This window comes from Vidua chalybeata, chromosome 33, assembly GCF_026979565.1.
Source record: "Vidua chalybeata isolate OUT-0048 chromosome 33, bVidCha1 merged haplotype, whole genome shotgun sequence".
Lineage (NCBI taxonomy): Eukaryota > Metazoa > Chordata > Aves > Passeriformes > Viduidae > Vidua > Vidua chalybeata.
Window position 1 is genome coordinate 255436 of NC_071562.1, and position 19633 is coordinate 275068.

Consider the following 19633-nt stretch of genomic DNA (forward strand, 5'->3'; position numbering starts at 1 on the left):
AAGCCGCCGTGCCCTCTCTTCACTCTCTCATCCCGCGTTCCTGCAGTAGCCAAAAGCACTCAAAACCCGCCCTTGTGCTCCCTTCAGCTCTCCCCAAGCTACAGCAGCCGTTGAGGCTCGTAACCGTCCCCGTCACCCCACGCACGCGCAATGGCGGCTCCGGGAAGACGGCGGCGCCCACCGCCCTGAACAGCATCACTCTCTGCGCATGCGCATTACTCGCTCCAGGGGAAGATGGTAGCGCCCGCTGCGCTCTCCTTCCGTACGGCGGCCGGCGCGACCCATAATCCCTAACACCGTACAGCGCGCATGCGCATTACGCCCGCCGCGCGAATCTATAACGCCGCGCTCGCGCATGCGCATTACCCGATCCGGGGCGAAGATGGCGGCGCTTACCGCGCTCTCCCTCCGTACGGCAGCCGGCGGAGGCTCCAAGCCCCGCCCCGCGCGGGCCCCGCGCATGCGCGGCGCGGCGGGGAAGATGGCGGCGTCCTCGCTGGAGCAGAAGCTGTCGCGGCTGGAGGCGAAGCTGAAGCAGGAGAACCGCGAGGCGCGGCGGAGAATCGACCTCAACCTCGACATCGGCCCCGCCCGCGCCCGCCCCAGTGAGCGGGGCCGGGGGGCGGCGGGAACGGCGCGGGGGGGGCGGGGCGGCCGCGGGGAGGCCGCGCTGGGGGGGGGGGAGGGGAGCGGGGCCGTGAGGGGAGAGCGGGGCCGGGGGGGGAGGGGAGGAGGCGGCTCCGGGCGGCCGGGGGTGCTTGGGGCCGTGTGGGAACATTTCGGGGTGTTCGGGGCAGGTTTGGGGTGCTTGGGGCCGTGTGGGAACATTTCGCGGTGTTTGGGGCGGGTTTGGGGTGTTCGGGGCAGGTTTGGGGTGTTCGAGGCGGGTTTGGGGTGATTGAGGCCCTTTTGGGGTGTTCGGGGCAGGTTTGGGGTGCTTGGGGCCGTGTGGGAACATTTCGGGGTGTTCAGGGCGGGTTTGGGGTCTTCGAGGCGGGTTTGGGGTGATTGAGGCCCTTTTGGGGTGTTCGGGGCGGATTTGGGGTGATTGGGGCAGGTTTGGGGTGTTCAGGGCGGGTTTGGGGTGTTCAGGGCGGGTTTGGGGTCTTCGAGGCGGGTTTGGGGTGATTGAGGCCCTTTTGGGGTGTTCGGGGCAGGTTTGGGGTGTTCGGGGCGGATTTGGGGTGATTGGGGCAGGTTTGGGGCAGGTTTGGGGTGATTGGGGGGGTTTGGGGCGTTCGGGGAAGGTTTGGGGTGATTAGGGCGGGTTCGGGGACATTTTGGGGTGTTCGGGGAAGTTTTGGGGTGCTTGGGGCAGATTTAGGACCTTTTGGGGTGTTTGGGGCAGGTTTGGGGTCTTTGGGGCAGTTTTGGGCCATTTTGGGGCCGTGCAGGTTTGCTTGGGTTTTTTTTTGGGGGGGTTCGAGGATGTTCAGGAGGGTTTGGGGCAGTTTTCAGGGTTTAGGATCATTTTGGGGGCAGATTTGGAGAGTTGGGAGCATTTGGGGGCAGTTTTAGAATCATTTTGGGGACAGTTTTGGGGCTTTGGGGGTTTAGGATCATTTTGGGGTGGTTTGGGGGGTTTAGGATCATTTGGGGGAAGTTTTGGGGCTTTAGGATCATTTTGGGGTTGTTTTGGTGGTTTAGGATAATTTTGGGGCAGTTTGGGGGGTTTGGGATCATTTGGGGGAAGTTTTGGGGGTTTAGGATCATTTGGGGGCAGTTTTGGGATCATATGGGAGAAGTTTTGGGGGTTTAGGGTCATTTGGGGCAGTTTCAGGGGTTTGGGATCATTTGGGGGAAGTTTTGGGGGTTTAGGATCATTTGGGGGCAGTTTTAGGATCATATGGGAGAAGTTTTGGGGGTTTAGGGTCATTTGGGGCAGTTTCAGGGGTTTGGGATCATTTGGGGGAAGTTTTGGGGGTTTAGGATCATTTGGGGGCAGTTTTGGAGCTTTAGGATCATTTTGGGGTTGTTTTGGTGGTTTAGGATAATTTTGGAGCGGTTTGGGGGGTTTGGGATCATTTGGGGGCAGTTTTGGAGGTTTAGGATCATTTGGGGGCAGTTTTGGAGCTTTAGGATCATTTTGGGGTTGTTTTGGTGGTTTAGGATAATTTTGGGGTGGTTTGGGGGGTTTGGGATCATTTGGGGGCAGTTTTGGAGGTTTAGGATCATTTGGGGGCAGTTTTGGGATCATATGGGAGAAGTTTTGGGGGTTTAGGATCATTTGGGGGCGGTTTTGGGGGTTTGGGAGCATTTGGGGGCTGTTCTGGCTCCTCGGGGATGTTCTGGGGAATTTGGGGCCGTTCTGGGTTGGTTGTGGGGCCGGGGGAGTTGCCTGGGGAGGGTTTTAGGGACATTTTGGGGTATTAAGGACATTTTAGGGGCTTTAGGAACGTTTTTGGGGCAGTTCTGGGTGGTTGGGGGTTGCTGGGGGTTGTTTTGGGGGGGCTCTGTGGGGGACCCGAGGCTGTTTTAAGGTTTTGAGGACAATTTAGGGACTTTCAGGGGGATTTAGGAACATTTTTGAGTCATTTTGGGGCATTTGGGGCAGTTTAGGGACATTTTGGGGTTGTTTTTGCACTTTTTGGGGCAGTTTAGGACGTTTTGGGGCTGATTAGGGACATTTTTGGGGGAGTTTTGGGGCAGTTCTGGGACATTTTTGGGCTCTTTAGGAACGTTTTTGGGGCAGTTTAGGGACATTTTGGGGCAGTTTTGGGCTCTTTAGGGACAATTTTGGGACATTTTGGGGCTCTTTAGGGACACTTTGGGGCAGTTTTGGGACATTTTTGGGCTCTTTTGGGACATTTTGGGGCAGTTTTAGGACATTTTGGGACATTTTGGGGCTCTTTAGGGACATTTTGGGGCAGTTTTGGGACATTCTGGGACATTTTGGGGCTCTTTAGGGACATTTGAGGCAATTTTGGGACATTTTGGGGCTCTTTTGGGGCAGTTTTAGGACATTTTGGGACATTTTTGGGCTCTTTTGGGACATTTTAGGGCAGTTTTGGGACATTTTGGGGCTCTTTAGGGACACTTTGGGGCAGTTTTGGGACATTTTGGGGCAGTTTTGGGCTCTTTAGGGACACTTTGGGGCAATCCTGCCTGGGTTAGGGGGGCAGGGGGTTTTTGGGGGGTTGGGAAGGGATTTTGGGGGGGATTTGGGGGTTCCCAGGGGGGTTTGTGGGGCTCTGGGGGGGGTTGGGAACAGGATTTTTTTGGGGGGTTCCCCCGCCGTTGTCACCTCAAGGATCCCCCAGGGACATTCCCAGCAGATTTTTGGGGATTTTTTTGGATTTTCCAGGCCGGGGGGAGCAGCCCCCTCCCCCTCCCCATTTCCCCTCCCACCTTTTCAAATTTAAGCTCATTTTTATTCCCCAATTTTAAATTAATTCTCCCAAATTTAAAATTTCCCCCTCAAATTTAAATTTTCTTCTCCAAATTTCATTCCCGTCCCTCCCAATTTAATGTGATTTCTCCCCCAATTTAAATTCATTTTTGTGCCCCCCAAATTTTCTTTTTTTCTCTGAATTTCACTCCTGCCCCTCCCAGTTTCAACTCTGTCCCCTCCCCTGATTTAATTTAATTTACATTTTCTTTAATTTTTATTTAAATTTTATTTAAGTCTTATTTACGTTTCTATCCCCTCCCCAATTTAAACTCATTTTTGTCCCCCTATTTCATTCCTGTTCCTCCAACTTCAGCTCAATTTCATTTTCGCCCAATTTAAATTCATTTCTGCCCCACCCTAATTAAAGCACATCCCCCCAATTTAATTAATTCTCTGCAATTTAATTAATTTGCCCCAACTTAAATCCATTTTTGCCCCCAATTTAATCTTCTCCCTATTTAAATCCGTTTTTGGCCCCAGTTTAATTAATCTTTTCCCAATTTAAATTCATTTTTATCCCTCAATTTCAGTTCATTTTTCCCAATGTAATTAATTTCCCCCAATATAAATTAATTCCCCCCAATTTAATTAATCCCCTCCCAATTTAAGTTCTGCCCCCCAGTTTATTTCCCCCAATTTAAATTAATTTCTGCCCCCAATTTAATTAATTCCCCCGAATTTAAATTAATTTCTCACCTCAAATTAAGTTTATTTCCCCCAATTTAAATTAATTTCCCCCCCAATTTAATTTATTCCCTCAACTTAAATGAATTCCTGCCCCCAGTTTAATTAATTCCCCCAGTTAAATGAATTTCCCCCAATTTAATTAATTCCCCCCAATTTAATGAGCTCGCCCCACCCCCAGTCCCTCCCTTTTTAATTTTTCTCTTTTCTTTCTGTTTTGTTTTTATTTTTTATTTTTCCCCCATTTTTTATTTTCCCCCCGTGCCCCTCCCCCCTTTCCAGTCATCGTCATCACCCTTAGCCCCGCCCCCGCTCCGTCCCAGCGAGCAGGTACCGCCCCTCCCCCCAAACTGGGACCCCTCCCCATTTAACCCCTCCCCCCGTGCCTCAGTTTCCCCCCCGTGGCAGCTTTACCCCTCCCCTCCATTTAACTCCTCCCTCTCCGTGCCTCAGTTTCCCCCCGTGGCAACTTTACTCCTCCCCCCCCAAATTGGGGACCCCACCCCATTTAACCCCTCCCTCTCTGTGCCTCAGTTTCCCCCTCATGGCAGCTTTACTCCCTCCCCCCCCAAACTGGGGACCACTCCCCCCATTTAACCCCTCCCTCTCCGTGCCTCAGTTTCCCCCTCGTGGCAGCTTTACCTCTCCCCCCCCCAAATTGGGGACCCCTCCCCATTTATCCCCTCCCCTTCGTGCCTCAGATTCCCCTCATGGCAGCTTTACCCCTCCCTGCCATTTAACCCCTCCCTCTCCGTGCCTCAGTTTCCCCCTCATGGCAGTTTTACCCCTCCCCCCCCACTCACAGACCCCTCCCCCACTTTAACCCCCCCAGCAGTTTCTCTGCCCCTTCCCCACCCCGGAATGCCCCTTCCCCCCCCGGAATGCTCCCCCCGTGTCCCCTCCCCCCCCCCGGCTGTGGCATGGAGTGCCCCCCCGGCCCCGTGGAGCATGCGGCCGCTCGGGAGGGGAAACTGGGGAAAAACGGGCAAAAATGGGAAAATTGGGGAAAAAACGGGGAAAACTGGGGGGGGAATTGGAAAATTTGGGTAAAATGGGGGGGGGAATGGGGAAAAAAACGGGGGGGAAATGGGGGGGAAGGGGTAAAACTGGGGACATGTGAGAAAAATGGGGGGAAATTGGGAAAAACGGGGGAGAATGGGGGGAAATGGGGAAATGTGAGAAAAATGGGGGAAGGGGTGAAAATGGGGAAATTGGAGAAAAAACAGGGAAGAAATGGGGAAAAAATGGAGGGGAAATAGGGAAAAAACCAGGGGGAAATATGGGAAAATTGGGGGGGAAACCAGGGGGAAATAGGGAAAAAATGGGGGGAAATGGGAAAAATGGGGGGAAAATTGGGGGGGAAATGGGAAAAATGGGGAGAAACTGGGGGAAACAATGGGAAATAGGGGGAAAACGGGAAATGGGGGAAAACGGAAAACTGGAGGTGAATGGGGTAAATGGGGAAAAATTGGGGGAAAACAGGAAAATGGGGGGGAAATGGGGAAAAACAGGGAGAGAAATGGGAGAAAATAGAAGAAAAGGGAGAGGGAAATTGGGAAACCTGAGGGGGGGAGGGTGAAAATGGGGAAAATTGGAAAAAAAATTGGAGGGAAATAGGGGGGAATTGGGGAAAACGGGGAAAAGGTGGGGGAAAATTGGGGGAATATTGTGAAAAACGGGGCAAATGAGGGAAATTGGGGGGAAATGTTGAAAAATGGGGGGAAATCGGGGAAAATTGGGAAAAAATGAATGAAAAAGGATGAGAATGAGTAAAAATTGGGGGGAACGGGGAAGAAATTGAGGGGAAACGGGGAAAAATGGGGGGAATTGGGAAAATGGGGCGGGAGGAGGGACTGGGAATGGGGAAATTGGGGGAGAAGAAAAATGGGGCAGGAATGGGGGGAAAATGGGGAAATGGAGAAGGGAAAGGGGAAAAATGGGGCAGGAATGGGGGAAATTGGGAAACGTGAGGGGGGATGGGAGGAAAAGTGGGAAAACGGGGCTGGAATGGGGGGGAATTGGGGGGGATGGGAAAAATGAGGGGGAAAAATGAGGACAAGGTGGGCAGGAATGGGGGAAAATGGGGCGGGTGGAGAAATGAGGAAAATTGAGGGGAATTGCGGGAAAATGGGGCAAAAATTGGGGAAACGGGGCAGGAAAGTGCGAAAAGAGGAGAAAAAGGGGGGAAATGGGAAAAATGGGGCTGGAGTGGGGCCAGACTGGGGCTGAGTCCCTGTGGGAAGGGGGAGGTTGTGGGGGGCTCTCTGTGCCCCCCCAGTTTATGGGGTTCTGACGTTTCCGCCCCCATTTTGGGGTCTTGATGATTTTCTCCTCCTATTTTTGGGGTCCTGATGTTTCCCCCCCCCACTTTTGGGGTTCTGACAGGCCCCCCCCAACTCTTTTTGGGGTTCTTGAGGTGTCTGTTCCCCGTTTTTATGTTCCTGACCAGCCTCTCCTCAGCTTTGGGGTTTCTGGCCGGTTTCCCTCTCCCACCACCCCAATTTTGGGGTTCCTGATGGATTTTTATGTCCCCCACCCCAATTTTGGGGTTCCTCATGGGTTTTTATGTCCCCCCACCCCAATTTTGGGATTCCTGTCGGTTTCTCTCTCTCCCCACCCCAATTTTGGGGTCCTTGCTGTGTCTCCCCCCCCCATTTTTGGGGTCTCTGATTCTTCTCTCCCTGTTTTTAGGGTTATCTCCCCATTTTGAGGTTCTCCCAAATTTTAGGTTCTGCTCTTTTTTGGGTCTCTCCTGTATTTTTGGGGTTCTCTGTCATTTTTTGCATTATTTTTGGGGGGGTTTCCCTTTTTTCCCCATTTATTTTCTGGAGTTTCTCTTTTTTCCCATTAATTTCTTGGGGGTTTCCATTTTTGGGGTTCTCTCCCCATTTTTAGTTTTATCTCCCCTTTGTTTGGGTTCACAATCTTTGGGATTTGCTCACCAGTTTTGAGGTTCTCTCCCGTTTTCTTGGGTTCTCAGTTTTTGGGGTTCTGTCTCTCCTCATTTTTAGGTTTCTCTCCCCATTTTTGAGTTCTCAGTTTTTGAGGTTCTGTCTCTCCCCATTTTTGGAGTTCTCCCCCCATTTTTAGGTTTCTCTCCCCCTTTTTGGGTTCTCTATTTTTGGAGTTGTCTCCTCATTTTTGGGGTTCTGTCTCTCCCCATTTTTGGGGCTCTCTCCCCATTTTTGGGGTTCTCCCCTGTTTTTAGGTTTCTCTCCCCATTTTTAGGTTTGTCTCCCCTTTTTTTGGGTTGTCCATTTTTGAGGTTCTGTCTCTCCCCATTTTTAAGTTTCTGTCCCCTTCTTTAGGTTCTCAGTTTCTGGGGTTCTGTCTCTCCCCATTTTTGGGGTTCTCCCCCTGTTTTGGGGTTCTCCCTCTGTTTTTGGGGTTCTCTCCCCATTTTTGGGTTCTCCCTCCATTTTTGGGTTGTCTCCCCATTTTGGGGTTCTCCTGACTCTGCTCTCCCCCCCAGCCCTGCAGCTGCCCCTGGTGAGCGAGGGGGGCCGGGGGGGGGCCCCCGAGAGCCCTCAGCCCGCGCCCCCGCCCCGGCCCCGGCAGATGCTGGGGCTGCCCCCGCCCCCCTACCTGGTGCCACGCAGCCTGGAGAGGTGAGGACACGCCCCCGAGCCCTGATTGGCTGACGGGGGAGAGCCTGGGTGCTGATTGGCTGAGTGGGGAGAGCCTGGGAGCTGATTGGCTGAGTGGGGAGAGCCTGGGAGCTGATTGGCTGATGTGGGAGGGCCTGGGAGCTGATTGGCTGAGTGGGAGAGCCTGGGTGCTGATTGGCCAATGGGGGAGAGCCTGGGAGCTGATTGGCTGATGTGGGAGGGCCTGGGAGTAGATTAGCCAGAGCTTGGGGAGATCCTATGCCCTGATTGGCCAGAGGTCCATGAGAATCAAAACTTGATTGGACGGAATTCCAGGGGAATCTTGTTCCGTGATTGGCCGTGAGCAACCCCTGGGAGGGGTCCCAGGCTCGCATTGGCCAGAGGAAGGTCACGCACCCTGATTGGCTAGAGGTTTGTGAAGATCCTGTCCTCTGATTGGCCAGAGTTCTGGAGAGATCCTGTGCTCTGATTGGCCCACAGAATGTCACAAGCTGATTGGCTAGGGGAGGGTCACGTGCCCTGATTGGCAGAGATCAGGGAGGATTCCATGCTCTGATTGGGTAGAACTCCAGGGTGATAATGCGAGCTGATTGGCCGAGCAGGAGGCTTGTGCTGATTGGTTGGATGGACAGGAGTCTGCAGGTGGTGATTGGCCAGAGATCCTGTGCTCTGATTGGACAGAGATCCCAGGGAGCTCTTGTGCTCTGATTGATTGGAGATCTAAGGGGACCGTGTGTTCTGATTGGCTGGACCGAAGGCTTTGCGCAGCGGTTGGTTGGATGTTCAGGAGCCTGTGGCTGCTGATTGGCTGCTGCTCTGAGAGCTCACAGGCCCTGATTGGCCAGAGCTCTGGGGAGTGCTGTGTTCTCATTGGCCAGAGCTTTGGGGTGATCTCAGGCACTGATTGGCTGGAGCAGACATTGCAGCTGCTGATTGGTTGATGGTTCAGAGGATCCCAGTTGGTGATTGGCCAGGTGGGCAGGAGAGGTGTGTGCTCATTGGCCAGGAGTGCGAGAGACCCCTGGGTGCTGATTGGCCAGGCAGGCAGGATTTCCTGTCCTGCGATTGGCCAGAACTGCAATTCCCTGTGTGCTGATTGGCCAGGCTTGCCCCATGCCCTGAGCTGATTGGGGGGGCTCGCCTCATGCCTTGAGGTGATTGGTTAGGATCCTCCATGCTCTGAGTTGATTGGCCAGGCTCTCCTCGTGCTCTGAGCTGATTGGCCGGGCTCTCCCCGCACCCTGAGCTGATTGGCCAGGCTCTCCCTGCGCCCTGATCTGATTGGCTGAGCTCTGCCATTGCCCCCTCAGCATTGAGATCGACCAGAAGCTGCAGGAGATCATGAAACAGACGGGGTACCTGACCGTGGGGGGACAGGTGAGTGGGGGGGGTCACCTGGGGGTGGGGGACAGGTGAGAACTGGGGGGACATGTGGGCATGGGCAGGGGACAGGTGAGAGAGAATGGGAGGGGGTACCTGGCTGTGGGGGTGCAGGTGAGTTGGGGGGGTTACCTGGTTCGGGGGGGGGTGTTACCCCGCTCTGGGGGTACAGGTGAGGATGGGGGAGGGGGTACCTGGCTGTGGGGGTACAGGTGAGGATGGGGGAGGGCTCACCTGGCCGTGGGGACCCAGGTGGTCCCGGGGCTGTCCCGGGTGGTCCCTGACCCCCCCTCCCCCCTAGCGGTACCAGGCAGAGATCAATGACCTGGAGAACCTGGGCGAGATCGGCAGCGGCACCTGCGGGCAGGTGTGGAAGATGCGCTTCCGCAAGACCGGCCACGTCATCGCCGTCAAGGTGGGCACCGAGCCCATCCCCCAGCCCGGGGGACAGCGGGGACCCCGGTGACACCTGTGACCCTTGGTGACACCTCTGACACCTGGTGATACCTGTGACCCCCCTCAATGACACCTGTGACCCCGGGTGACATCTGTGTCCCCCCCGGTGACACCTGTGACCCCCAGTGACACTTGTGACCCCCCCAGTGACATCTGTGTCCCCGGGTGACACCTGTGACCCCCCCAACGACACCTATGACCCTTGGTGACACCCATGACACCCCTGGTGACACCTGTGACCCCCCCCCCAATGACACCTGTGACCTCTGGTGACACCTGTGACCCTCCCATGACACCTGTGCCCCCCCATGACACCTGTGCCCCCCCCATGACACCTGTGACTGCCCCAGTGTCACCTGTGCCCCCCCCATGACACCTGTGCCCCCCCATGACACCTGTGCCCCCCCATGACACCTGTGACCGCCCCAGTGTCACCTGTGCCCCCCCATGACACCTGTGCCCCTCCCATGACACCTGTGACCCACCAGTGACACCTGTGACCCCCCCATGACACCTGTGTCTCCCCAGTGACACCTGTGCCCCTCCCATGACACCTGTGTCCCCCCCGGTGACACCTGTGACCCACCAGTGACACCTGTGACCCCCCCATGACACCTGTGTCTCCTCAGTGACACCTGTGCCCCTCCCATGACACCTGTGTCCCCCCCGGTGACACCTGTGACCCACCAGTGACACCTGTGACCGCCCAGTGACACCTGTGCCCCCCAGTGACACCTGTGCCCCCCCCATGATACCTGTGTCTGTGTCCCCCCAGCAAATGCGGCGCTCGGGGAACCGCGAGGAGAACAAGCGGATCCTGATGGATCTGGACGTGGTGCTCAAGAGCCACGACTGCCCCTACATCGTGCAGTGCTTCGGCACCTTCATCACCAACGTGAGCACCTGGGGCACCTGGGGGGCACCTGGAGGGGCCTGGGGGCACCTGGGACTATGGGTACCCCCTACAGTGCAGTGCTTCGGCACCTTCATCACCAACGTGAGCGCCTGGGGGGGCCTGGAGCGTTGGGGGTGTCTGGATCCATCCAGCAGCCCCCCCAGTGCTGCTCCCAGTGCTCTCCCAGTGTGCTCCCAGTACACTCAGTGCTCCCAGTGCTCTCCCAGTGTCGTCCCAGTCCACCCAGTGCTCCCAGTCCCCTCCCAGTGCTCCCAGTACACCCAGTGCTCCCAGTACATTTCAGTACACCCAGTGCTCCCAATGCCCTCCCAGTACATCCCGGTGCCCTCCCAGTGCTCCCACTCCACCCAGTGCCCTCCCGGTGCTCCCAGTGCCCTCCCAGTGCTCCCAGTACACCCAGTTTGTGTCCCCAGACCGACGTGTTCATCGCCATGGAGCTCATGGGCACCTGCGCCGAGAAGCTCAAGAAGCGAATCCAGGGCCCCATCCCCGAGCGCATCCTGGGCAAGATGACGGTGGCAGTGAGTGACAGCGGGGACATCGGGGACACTGGGGGCATTGGGGACAGCTGGAGCCTTGGGGACACTGGGGACATCCAGGGGATTGGCGACATTGGGGAAACCAGCGACACTGGGGGCATTGGGGACACTGGGGACACCTGGAGCCTTGGGGACACTGGGGACATCCAGGGGATTGGGGACATTGGGGAAACCAGGGACACTTGGAGACAATGGGGACACTGGTGGCATTGTGGACATCCAGGGGATTGGGGACACTCAGGACTTTGGGGTCATTGGGAACACTGGGGACGGGGGAGGCACTGGGGACACTGGGGGCATTGGGGACATCCAGGGGACTGGGGACACTGGGGGCATTGGGGACCCTGGGGACACCTGGAGCCTTGGGGACACTGGGGACAGTGGGGACACCAGGGACAGGGGGGACCCTGGGGACAACGGGGAGAACGGGAGCATTGGGGACACTGGGGACATGCAGGGTGGCTCTGGCATTGTGGGTAAGATGACAGTGGCAGCGAGTGGCGGTGGGGACAGTTGGGACATTGGGGACACTGGGGACAGGCGGGGGGGGGGTCCTGGCATCCTCGGCAAGATGATGGTGATGGACAATGGGGACACTGGGGACATTGGGGACACTGGGGACACCAAGAGTGCTGGGGACAGGCAGGATCCAGTGCCCCATTCCCGAGTGGGTCCTGGGCTGGGTGACAGTGACAGTGAGCAGGGTGATGGTGGCACAGAGGTGACACTGAGGTGACACAGAGGTGACACTGAGGACAATCCGTGTCCCGCAGATCGTGAGGGTGCTGCTGTACCTGAAGGAGAAGCACGAGATGGCCCATAAGGGGACACTGGGGACAGTCAGGGGGTCTCGGGGTTCTGGGCAGGGTGATGGTGGCACAGAGAGGGCACAGGGGTGGCACAGAGGGAGCACAGAGGTGACACTGAGGTGACACCGGGGACAATCTGTGTCCCGCAGATCGTGAAGGCGCTGCTGTACCTGAAGGAGAAGCACGGGGTCATCCACAGGGATGTCAAACCCTCCAACATCCTGCTGGACGAGCGGGGCCAGATCAAGCTCTGCGACTTCGGCATCAGCGGCCGCCTGGTGGACTCCAAGGCCAAGACCCGGAGCGCCGGCTGCGCGGCCTACATGGCGGTGAGGGGACACTGGGGGGACACTGGGGGCACTAGGACATCCTCTGCAGCGTGGTCTTTGTGGCCTACGTGGCAGTGAGGGAACACTGGGGACATTGGGACACTGGGGACATTGGGGACACTGGGGACACTAGGACATCCTCTGCAGCGTGGTCATTGTGGCCTACATGGCAGTGAGGGAACACTGGGGACATTGGGGGGGACACTGAGGACATTGGGACACTGGGGACATCGGGGACATTGGGACACTGGGGACACTGGGACATCCCCCGGAGTGCAGGGTGCATGGCCTGCATGGCAGCGAGGGGACACTGGAGACATTGGGGACATTGGGGGGACATTGAAGGGACACTGGGGGACACAGGGAACATTGGAGACATAGGGGGGAACACTGGGGGGACACTGGGGACATGCGCCAGCCCGGGAGCTGGAGGTGTTGGGATCCCCAGGGTGGGGGGAAGGGGCTGCACCCCAGATTTGGGGCTGGGGCTGTCAGGGGGTCCCCCACAGCTCGGGGGGTCCTGGGGATCCCCTCGGGTTTGGGGTTTGGGGGATCTCCCCTGGTCTGGGGTTCTGTGTGTTTGGGGGTTCCCAGGTTTGGATTTTGGATGTTTGGGAGTTTCCAGGTTTGGGGGTGTTTTGGGGTTCCCAGATTTGGGTTTTGGATGTTTGGGGGTGTTTGGGGGTTCCCAGATTTGGGTTTTGGATGTTTGGGGTTTTGGAGTTTTTTGGGGGTTCCCGGGTTTGGGTTTTGGATGTTTGGGGTTCCCAGGTTTGGGGGCTCCCAGATTTGGGGGTTTTGGGATTTCCCTAGGTCCTCTCAGGTTTGGGATTTTGGGGGTTCCCAGATTTGGGTTTTGGATGTTTGGGGTTTTGGAGTTTTTTGGGGGTTCCCGGGTTTGGGGGGTTTTTGGGGTTCCCAGGTTTGGGTTTTGCATGTTTGGGGTTCCCAGGTTTGGGGGCTCCCAGATTTGGGGTTTTTGGAATTCCCCTGGTTTGGGTTTTTAAGGTTCTGGAGGATTCCTCCAGGTCTGGGTGTGCCAGGGGTCCCCCAGGTCTGGGGCTTTGGAAATTTGGGGATCCCCAGGTTTGGGGTTCTGGGTGTTTGGAGATTCCCAGGTTTGGGGTTTTGGGGGTTCCCAGATTTGGGATTCTGGGGTCCCTCCCGGGTTTGGGGTTCTGGAGGTTCTCAGGTTTGGAGTTTTGGGGTCCCCCTAGGTTGTCTTTTTTGGGGGTTTTGAGGATGCTCGCAGGTTTGGGGTTCTGGGTGTTTGGGGGTTCCCAGATTTGGGATTCTGGGGGTTCCCGGGTTTGGGGTTTTTGCGGTCCTCCAAGGTTTGGGGTTCTGGGTCTTTGAGGTTTTGGGGGTTCCCAGGTTTGAGGGTGTTTGGGGTTCTCCAAGGTTTGGGGTCCTGGGTGTTTGGGGGTTGCCAGGTTTGGGATTCTGGGGGTTAGGGGTTTTGGGGGTTCCCAGGTTTGGGGTTTGGAGTTCTGGGTGTTTGGGGTTTTGGGGGTTCCCAGGTTTGGGGGTGTTTGGGGGTTCCGGGTGTTTGGGGGTTCCCATGTTTGGGGTTTTGGGGGTTCTGGGTGTTTGGGGGTTCCCAGGTTTGGGGTTCTGGGTGTTTGGGGGTTCCCAGATTTGGGATTCTGGGGGTTCCTGGGTTTGGGGTTTTTGCGGTCCTCCAAGGTTTGGGGTTCTGGGTCTTTGAGGTTTTGGGGGTTCCCAGGTTTGAGGGTGTTTGGGGTTCTCCAAGGTTTGGGGTCCTGGGTGTTTGGGGGTTGCCAGGTTTGGGATTCTGGGGGTTAGGGGTTTTGGGGGTTCCCAGGTTTGGGATTTGGAGTTCTGGGTGTTTGGGGTTTTGGGGGTTCCCAGGTTTGGGGGTGTTTGGGGGTTCTGGGTGTTTGGGGGTTCCCATGTTTGGGGTTTTGGGGGTTCTGGGTGTTTGGGGGTTCCCAGGTTTGGGGTTTGGGGTTCTGGGTGTTTGGGGTTTGGGGTTCTGGGGCCCTGCCCCCCCCCAGTGCCCCCAACCCCACCCCTCCCCCAGCCCGAGCGCATCGACCCCCCCGACCCCACCAAGCCCGACTACGACATCCGCGCCGACGTCTGGAGCCTCGGCATCTCCCTGGTGAGCGCCCGTCCCGCCCCCACGCGCCACCTCAGTGTCCCCACGCGCCACCTCAGTGTCCCCAGAGTCCCCAAACGCCACCTCAGTGTCCCCACGCGCCACCTCGGTGTCCCCATGCGCCACCTCAGTGTCCCCACGCACCACCTCAGCGTCCCCATGCGCCACCTCAGTGTCCCCAAACGCCACCTCAGTGTCCCTAAACATCACCTCAGTGTCCCCAAACGCCACCTCAGTGTCCCCACACACCACCTCAGTGTCCCCAAGCGCTACCTCAGTGTCCCCACACGCCACCTCAGCATCCCCACGTGCCACCTCAGCATCCCCATGCGCCACCTCAGTGTCCCCACACGCCACCTCAGTGTCCCCAAATGTCACCTCAGTGTCCCCAGAGTCCTCAGGATCCCCACATGTCACCCCAGTGTCCCAAAACGTCACCCCAGTGTCCCTTGCATCACCAAACATCACCCCAGGGTCCCCAAATGTCACCCAGGGTCCCCAGACATCACCCAGCTGTCCCCAAAGTGTCCCTGACCCCCCCCAGTGTCCCCAGCCTGGCCTCGACCAGCTCCGGGTCCCCAGAGTGTCCCCAAGGTGCCACCTCAGCCGTGCAGCGCCACATGGCCCTGCCGACACCTGTCACCTGTCCCTGTCACACCTGTGTCACACCAGTCACCTGTCGCTGTCACACCTATCACACCTGTCACCTGTCACACCTGTCACACCTGTCACCTGTCCCTGTCACACGTGTCACACCTGTCACACCTGTGTGTCACACCTGTGTGTCACACCAGTCACCTGTCCTTGTCACACCTGTCACACCTGTCACCTCTCCCTCTCACAGGTGTCACACCTGTGTGTGTCACCCCTGTCCCACCTCTCACACCTGTCACACCTCTGTTTCACACTTGTCACAGCTGTCCCTGTCACACCTGTGTCACACCTGTCACACCTGCGCAGGTGGAGCTGGCCACGGGGCAGTTCCTGTACCAGAACTGCTGTCCCTGTCACACCTGTGTCACACCTGTGTGTCACACCTGTCACACCTGCGCAGGTGAAGCTGGCCACGGGGCAGTTCCCCTACCAGAACTGCTGTCCCTGTCACACCTGTGTCACACCTGTGTGTCACACCTGTGTCACACCTGTGTCACACCTGTGTGTGTCACACCTGTGCAGGTGGAGCTGGCCACAGGGCAGTTCCCCTACCAGAACTGCAAGACGGATTTCGAGGTGCTGACCAAGGTGCTGCAGGAGGACCCGCCCCTGCTACCCCCGGCCATGGGCTTCTCCGGGGACTTCCAGGCCTTCGTCCGAGACTGGTGGGGACACGGGGACATCGGGGGACACGGGAACACCAGGGGGACACAGGGACATCGGGGGGACACGGGGACATCGGGGGGACATGGGGACATCGGGGGACACAGGGGGACACGGGAACACCAGGGGGACACAGGGACATTGGGGGGACAAGGGGACTCACAGGGACATGGGGAGGCATCGGGGGAAATGGGGGGACACAGGGACATGGGGCGGACATAGGGACACAGAGACACACAGGGAAAATGGGGGGGACACAGGGACATGGGGACACGGGGGCATGGAGGGTCATGGGGACATGGTGATGCACAGGGACATGGAGGGACACAGGGACATTGAGGGACACGGAGGGGGGACGTGGGGATACACAGGGAAAATGGGGGGGACACAAGGACATGGTGACACACAGGGACATGGGGACATGATGGGACACAGCCCCGGGGGTCCCCAAGGTGCTCCCCCCCTTCCCTGGGGAGCTCCAGGCCTTCGTCTGGGACTGCTTGGGGACACTGGGGACATGGAGGGACACGGGGGACAGAGGGGGGATGGGGGGGGGGACATGGGGACGTGGCCTGAGGGTCCCAAAGGCGCTCACCCCCCATCCCCTCCCCCAGCCTCACCAAGGACCACAGGAAGAGACCAAAGTACAACAAGTTACTGGTGAGTGGCACTGGCACTGTCACCTGGCACTTTTCATTGTCACATCTGTCACACCTGTCATTTGGCACTGTCACACTTGTCGGTGTCACACCTGTCGCTTGTCCTTGTCACACCTGTCACCTGTCATTGTCACTGTCACACTTGTCACCTGTCATTGTCACTGTCACACCTGTCACTTGTCCTTGTCACACCTGTCAATGTCACCTGTCATTGTCACACCTTTCACACCTGTCACCTGTCATCTGTCACTGTCGTGCTTGTCACTCATCGTTTTCACGTGTCTCCTGTCACTCGTGTCCCTGGGGCCACCTCCCCATCACGACTGTCACCAGAGCCATGGCCACCCCTTCCCTGTCCTCTGTGTGTCCCCATGTCCCCACACCAAGAGCCGTGTGCATCACCTGTGGGGGCACGCGCACCATGCCACCATCCCTGGTGGTTCCCAAGTCCCTGTCACCTCCCCTACGTGTCCCCGTGTCCCTGTGTCCCTGTGTCTGTGTCCTTTGTCCCCATGTCCCTGTGCCCCTGTGTCCCTGTGTCTGTGTCTTTGTGTCCCTGTGTCCCCAAGGCCACATCCATGTCCCGTGCCCCTGTCCCCACCTTGTCCCCAAACCCTCACCCTCGGTGCTCCATCCCTGTGTCCCCAAGCTTTGTCCTCCATGTCCACTGCGGTCCCTGTGTCACGTCCCCATGTCCTTGCTGTCCTCAATGTCCCCAGTGTCCCTGCTGTCCCCATGTCCCCACATCCCTGTTGTCCCCGTGTCCCCCATGTCCCTGTTGTCCACAACGTCCCTGATGTCTCTGATGTCCCCAGTGTCCCCAGCTGTCCTGGCTGTCCCCATGTCCCCAGTGTCCCCAATGTCCCCTGCTGTCCCCAATGTCCCATGTCCCCAATATCCCCATGTCCCCTGCTGTCCCCATGTCCCCAATATCCCCATGTCCCCTGCTGTCCCCAGAGCCCCCATGTCCCCAATGTCCCTTGCTGTCCCCATGTCCCCTGTTGACCCCAACGTCCCTGATGTCCCCAGTGTCCCCTGCTGTCCCCATGTCCCCATGTCCCCTGTCCCCACAGGAGCACACTTTCATCAAGCGCTACGAGACGCTCGAGGTGGACGTGGCCACGTGGTTCAAGGACGTGATGGCCCGGACAGAGTCCCCGCGCCCGGGGGGTGGCCTGGGCCACCACCTGCCCTTCTTCACCAGGTAGCGCCCGCCCGGCGCCGCCACACCCGGCAGGGGACACCGGGGACAGCCGGGCCACCTCCGGGGACAGGGACAGCGGGGACAGCCCTGGGACACTGCCTGGTGCCACCATGCCCGGCAGGGGACAGCGGGGACATCTCCTGTGACACCGGGGACAGCCGGGCCACCTCCAGGGACAGCCAGGACGGCCCTGGGACAGCACCCGGCACAGGGACGGCTGGGCCACCTCTGGGGACAGGGACGCTGGGGACAGCTGCGACAGCCCTGGGACAGGGCCACCCAGGACAGGGCCACCTGTGACACCCACTGGGGGAGGTGACACCTGTGCCACCCCCCTCTTGTCACCCCTCCCATGCCACCCAGTGTGACAGTGACACTGCCACGGCCACCACAGCCCTGGCGTGGCCTGGAGTGTCCCCAGCGTGTCCCAGTCGGTCCCAGTGTGTCCCTGCCATCACAGCTGTGCCCTCCCGCTGTCCCCACCTTCCCAAGGCCAGGGGACACCTCTGTCCCTTCTGTGTCCCCCTGGCCGTGCCTCAGTTTCCCACAGGGTCCCGTGTGGGGACAGGGCTGGGGACAGGATGGGGAGGTGGCACCGAGGGCGTGACACTGGGATGTGGCGCTCTGGGATGTGACACACGGGGAGGTGGCCCAGGGACACGGACATGGCTGGGGGATGTGACACGGGTGTGACGCCGGGGCCTGGGGATGTGACACTCGGCCCTGAGGGGACATTGAGGGGACGCGGAGGTGGCACCACGACATGGGGACGTGACACGGAGATGGCACTTGGGGACACGGAGATGGCGCAGGAACGTGGCACAGGGGACAGCGTGGAGAGCCAGCACGGGGATGTGACAGCGAGGGACAGCGTGGGGACACGGAAGGATGGCACAGAAATGGCACCGGGACGTGACACGGGGACACGGGACGGAGATGGCACCAGGAAGTGACACAGGACACAGAACGGAGATGGCACCGGGAAGTGACACGGGGACACAGGGATGGCACCAGGAAGTGACCCAGGACAGAGATGGCACCGGGATGTGGCACAGGGATGGCACCGGGAAGTGACACAGGGACACAGAACAGAGGTGGCACCGGGATGGCACCAGGAAGTGACACAGGACAGAGACATCCCCAGGCTGTGTCATGGGGATGGCACAGGACAGAGATGTCCCCAGGCTGTGACAATGGGGACACGGCGCTGGAGGACACGGAGTGGTGGCCTGGGGACACAGACACGTCACGGATATGACATTGCAGGGCCCAGTCCCGGGGATGTGACACTGGGATGTGACACCAAGGGTGTGACACCAGGGATATGGCACCAGGATGTGACACCAAGGATGTAAAACTGGGATGTGACACCAAGGGTGTGACACCAGGGATGTGGCACCAAGGATGTGGCACCAGGATGTGACACCAAGGATGTGACACTGGGATGTGACACCGGGGATGTGACACCAAGGATGGGACACCAGGGATGTGGCATCAGGATGTGACACCAGGGATGTGACACCAAGGATGTGACACTGGGATGTGACACCGGGGATGTGACACCAAGGATGGGACACCGAGGATGTGACACCGCGATGTGACGCCAAGGATGTGACACTGGGATGTGACACCGCGATGTGACGCCAAGGATGTGACACCGGGGATGTGACGCCAAGGATGTGACACCGGGGATGTGACGCCAAGGATGTGACACCAAGGGTGTGACACCAGGGATGTGGCACCAGGATGTGACACTGGGATGTGACACCGCGATGTGACACCAAGGGTGTGACACCAGGGATGTGGCACCAGGATGTGACACCGGGGACACAGCCCGGGGATGTGACACCACAATGTGACCCTGGGCTGTGACACCGGGGATGTGACAGCAGGATGTGACACTGGGGACACAGCCCGGGGTGGCCCCGGGTGGCACGGTGACAATCAGGGCCGGGCCGTGTCCCCGCCGTGTCCCCACTGTCCCCAAGGCCAGCAGGTGCAGTTTTAGTGCATTGGGGGCGCGGGCGGCGCCGCCCCCCGTCCCCCTCATTAATTATTATTATTAATTATTATTATTAATTATTATTATTATAAATGCGCATGTGGAACCCAAGGGGCTGTGTCGGCGTCAGGCTCTGGGGACATCGGGGACATTGGGATGGACATAGGACAGTGGGGACACAGGGGGGACATGGGGATGGACTGGGGACACTGGGATG

The 19633-nt window shown here is 58.2% G+C and overlaps 1 protein-coding gene across 2 annotated transcripts; it reads left to right on the forward strand.

Moving 5' to 3' along the window:
- Positions 1-402: 402 nt before the first annotated feature.
- MAP2K7 (mitogen-activated protein kinase kinase 7) lies at positions 403-19527 on the forward strand. 2 transcript variants are annotated; one of them, XM_053968301.1, is made up of 12 exons: positions 403-605; positions 4358-4405; positions 7548-7683; positions 8994-9060; positions 9365-9478; positions 10295-10414; positions 10849-10956; positions 11933-12112; positions 14157-14237; positions 15411-15553; positions 16166-16211; positions 17284-19527. In XM_053968301.1, exons 1-12 carry the CDS (start codon positions 461-463, stop codon positions 17416-17418), a joined length of 1323 nt encoding a protein of 440 aa, XP_053824276.1. In that variant the 5' UTR covers positions 403-460; the 3' UTR covers positions 17419-19527. The 2 variants fall into 2 exon arrangements, with proteins under 2 accessions (XP_053824276.1, XP_053824277.1); XM_053968302.1 differs by lacking the exon at positions 4358-4405 and having other exon boundaries at positions 404-605.
- The last annotated feature ends 106 nt before the right edge of the window (positions 19528-19633 follow it).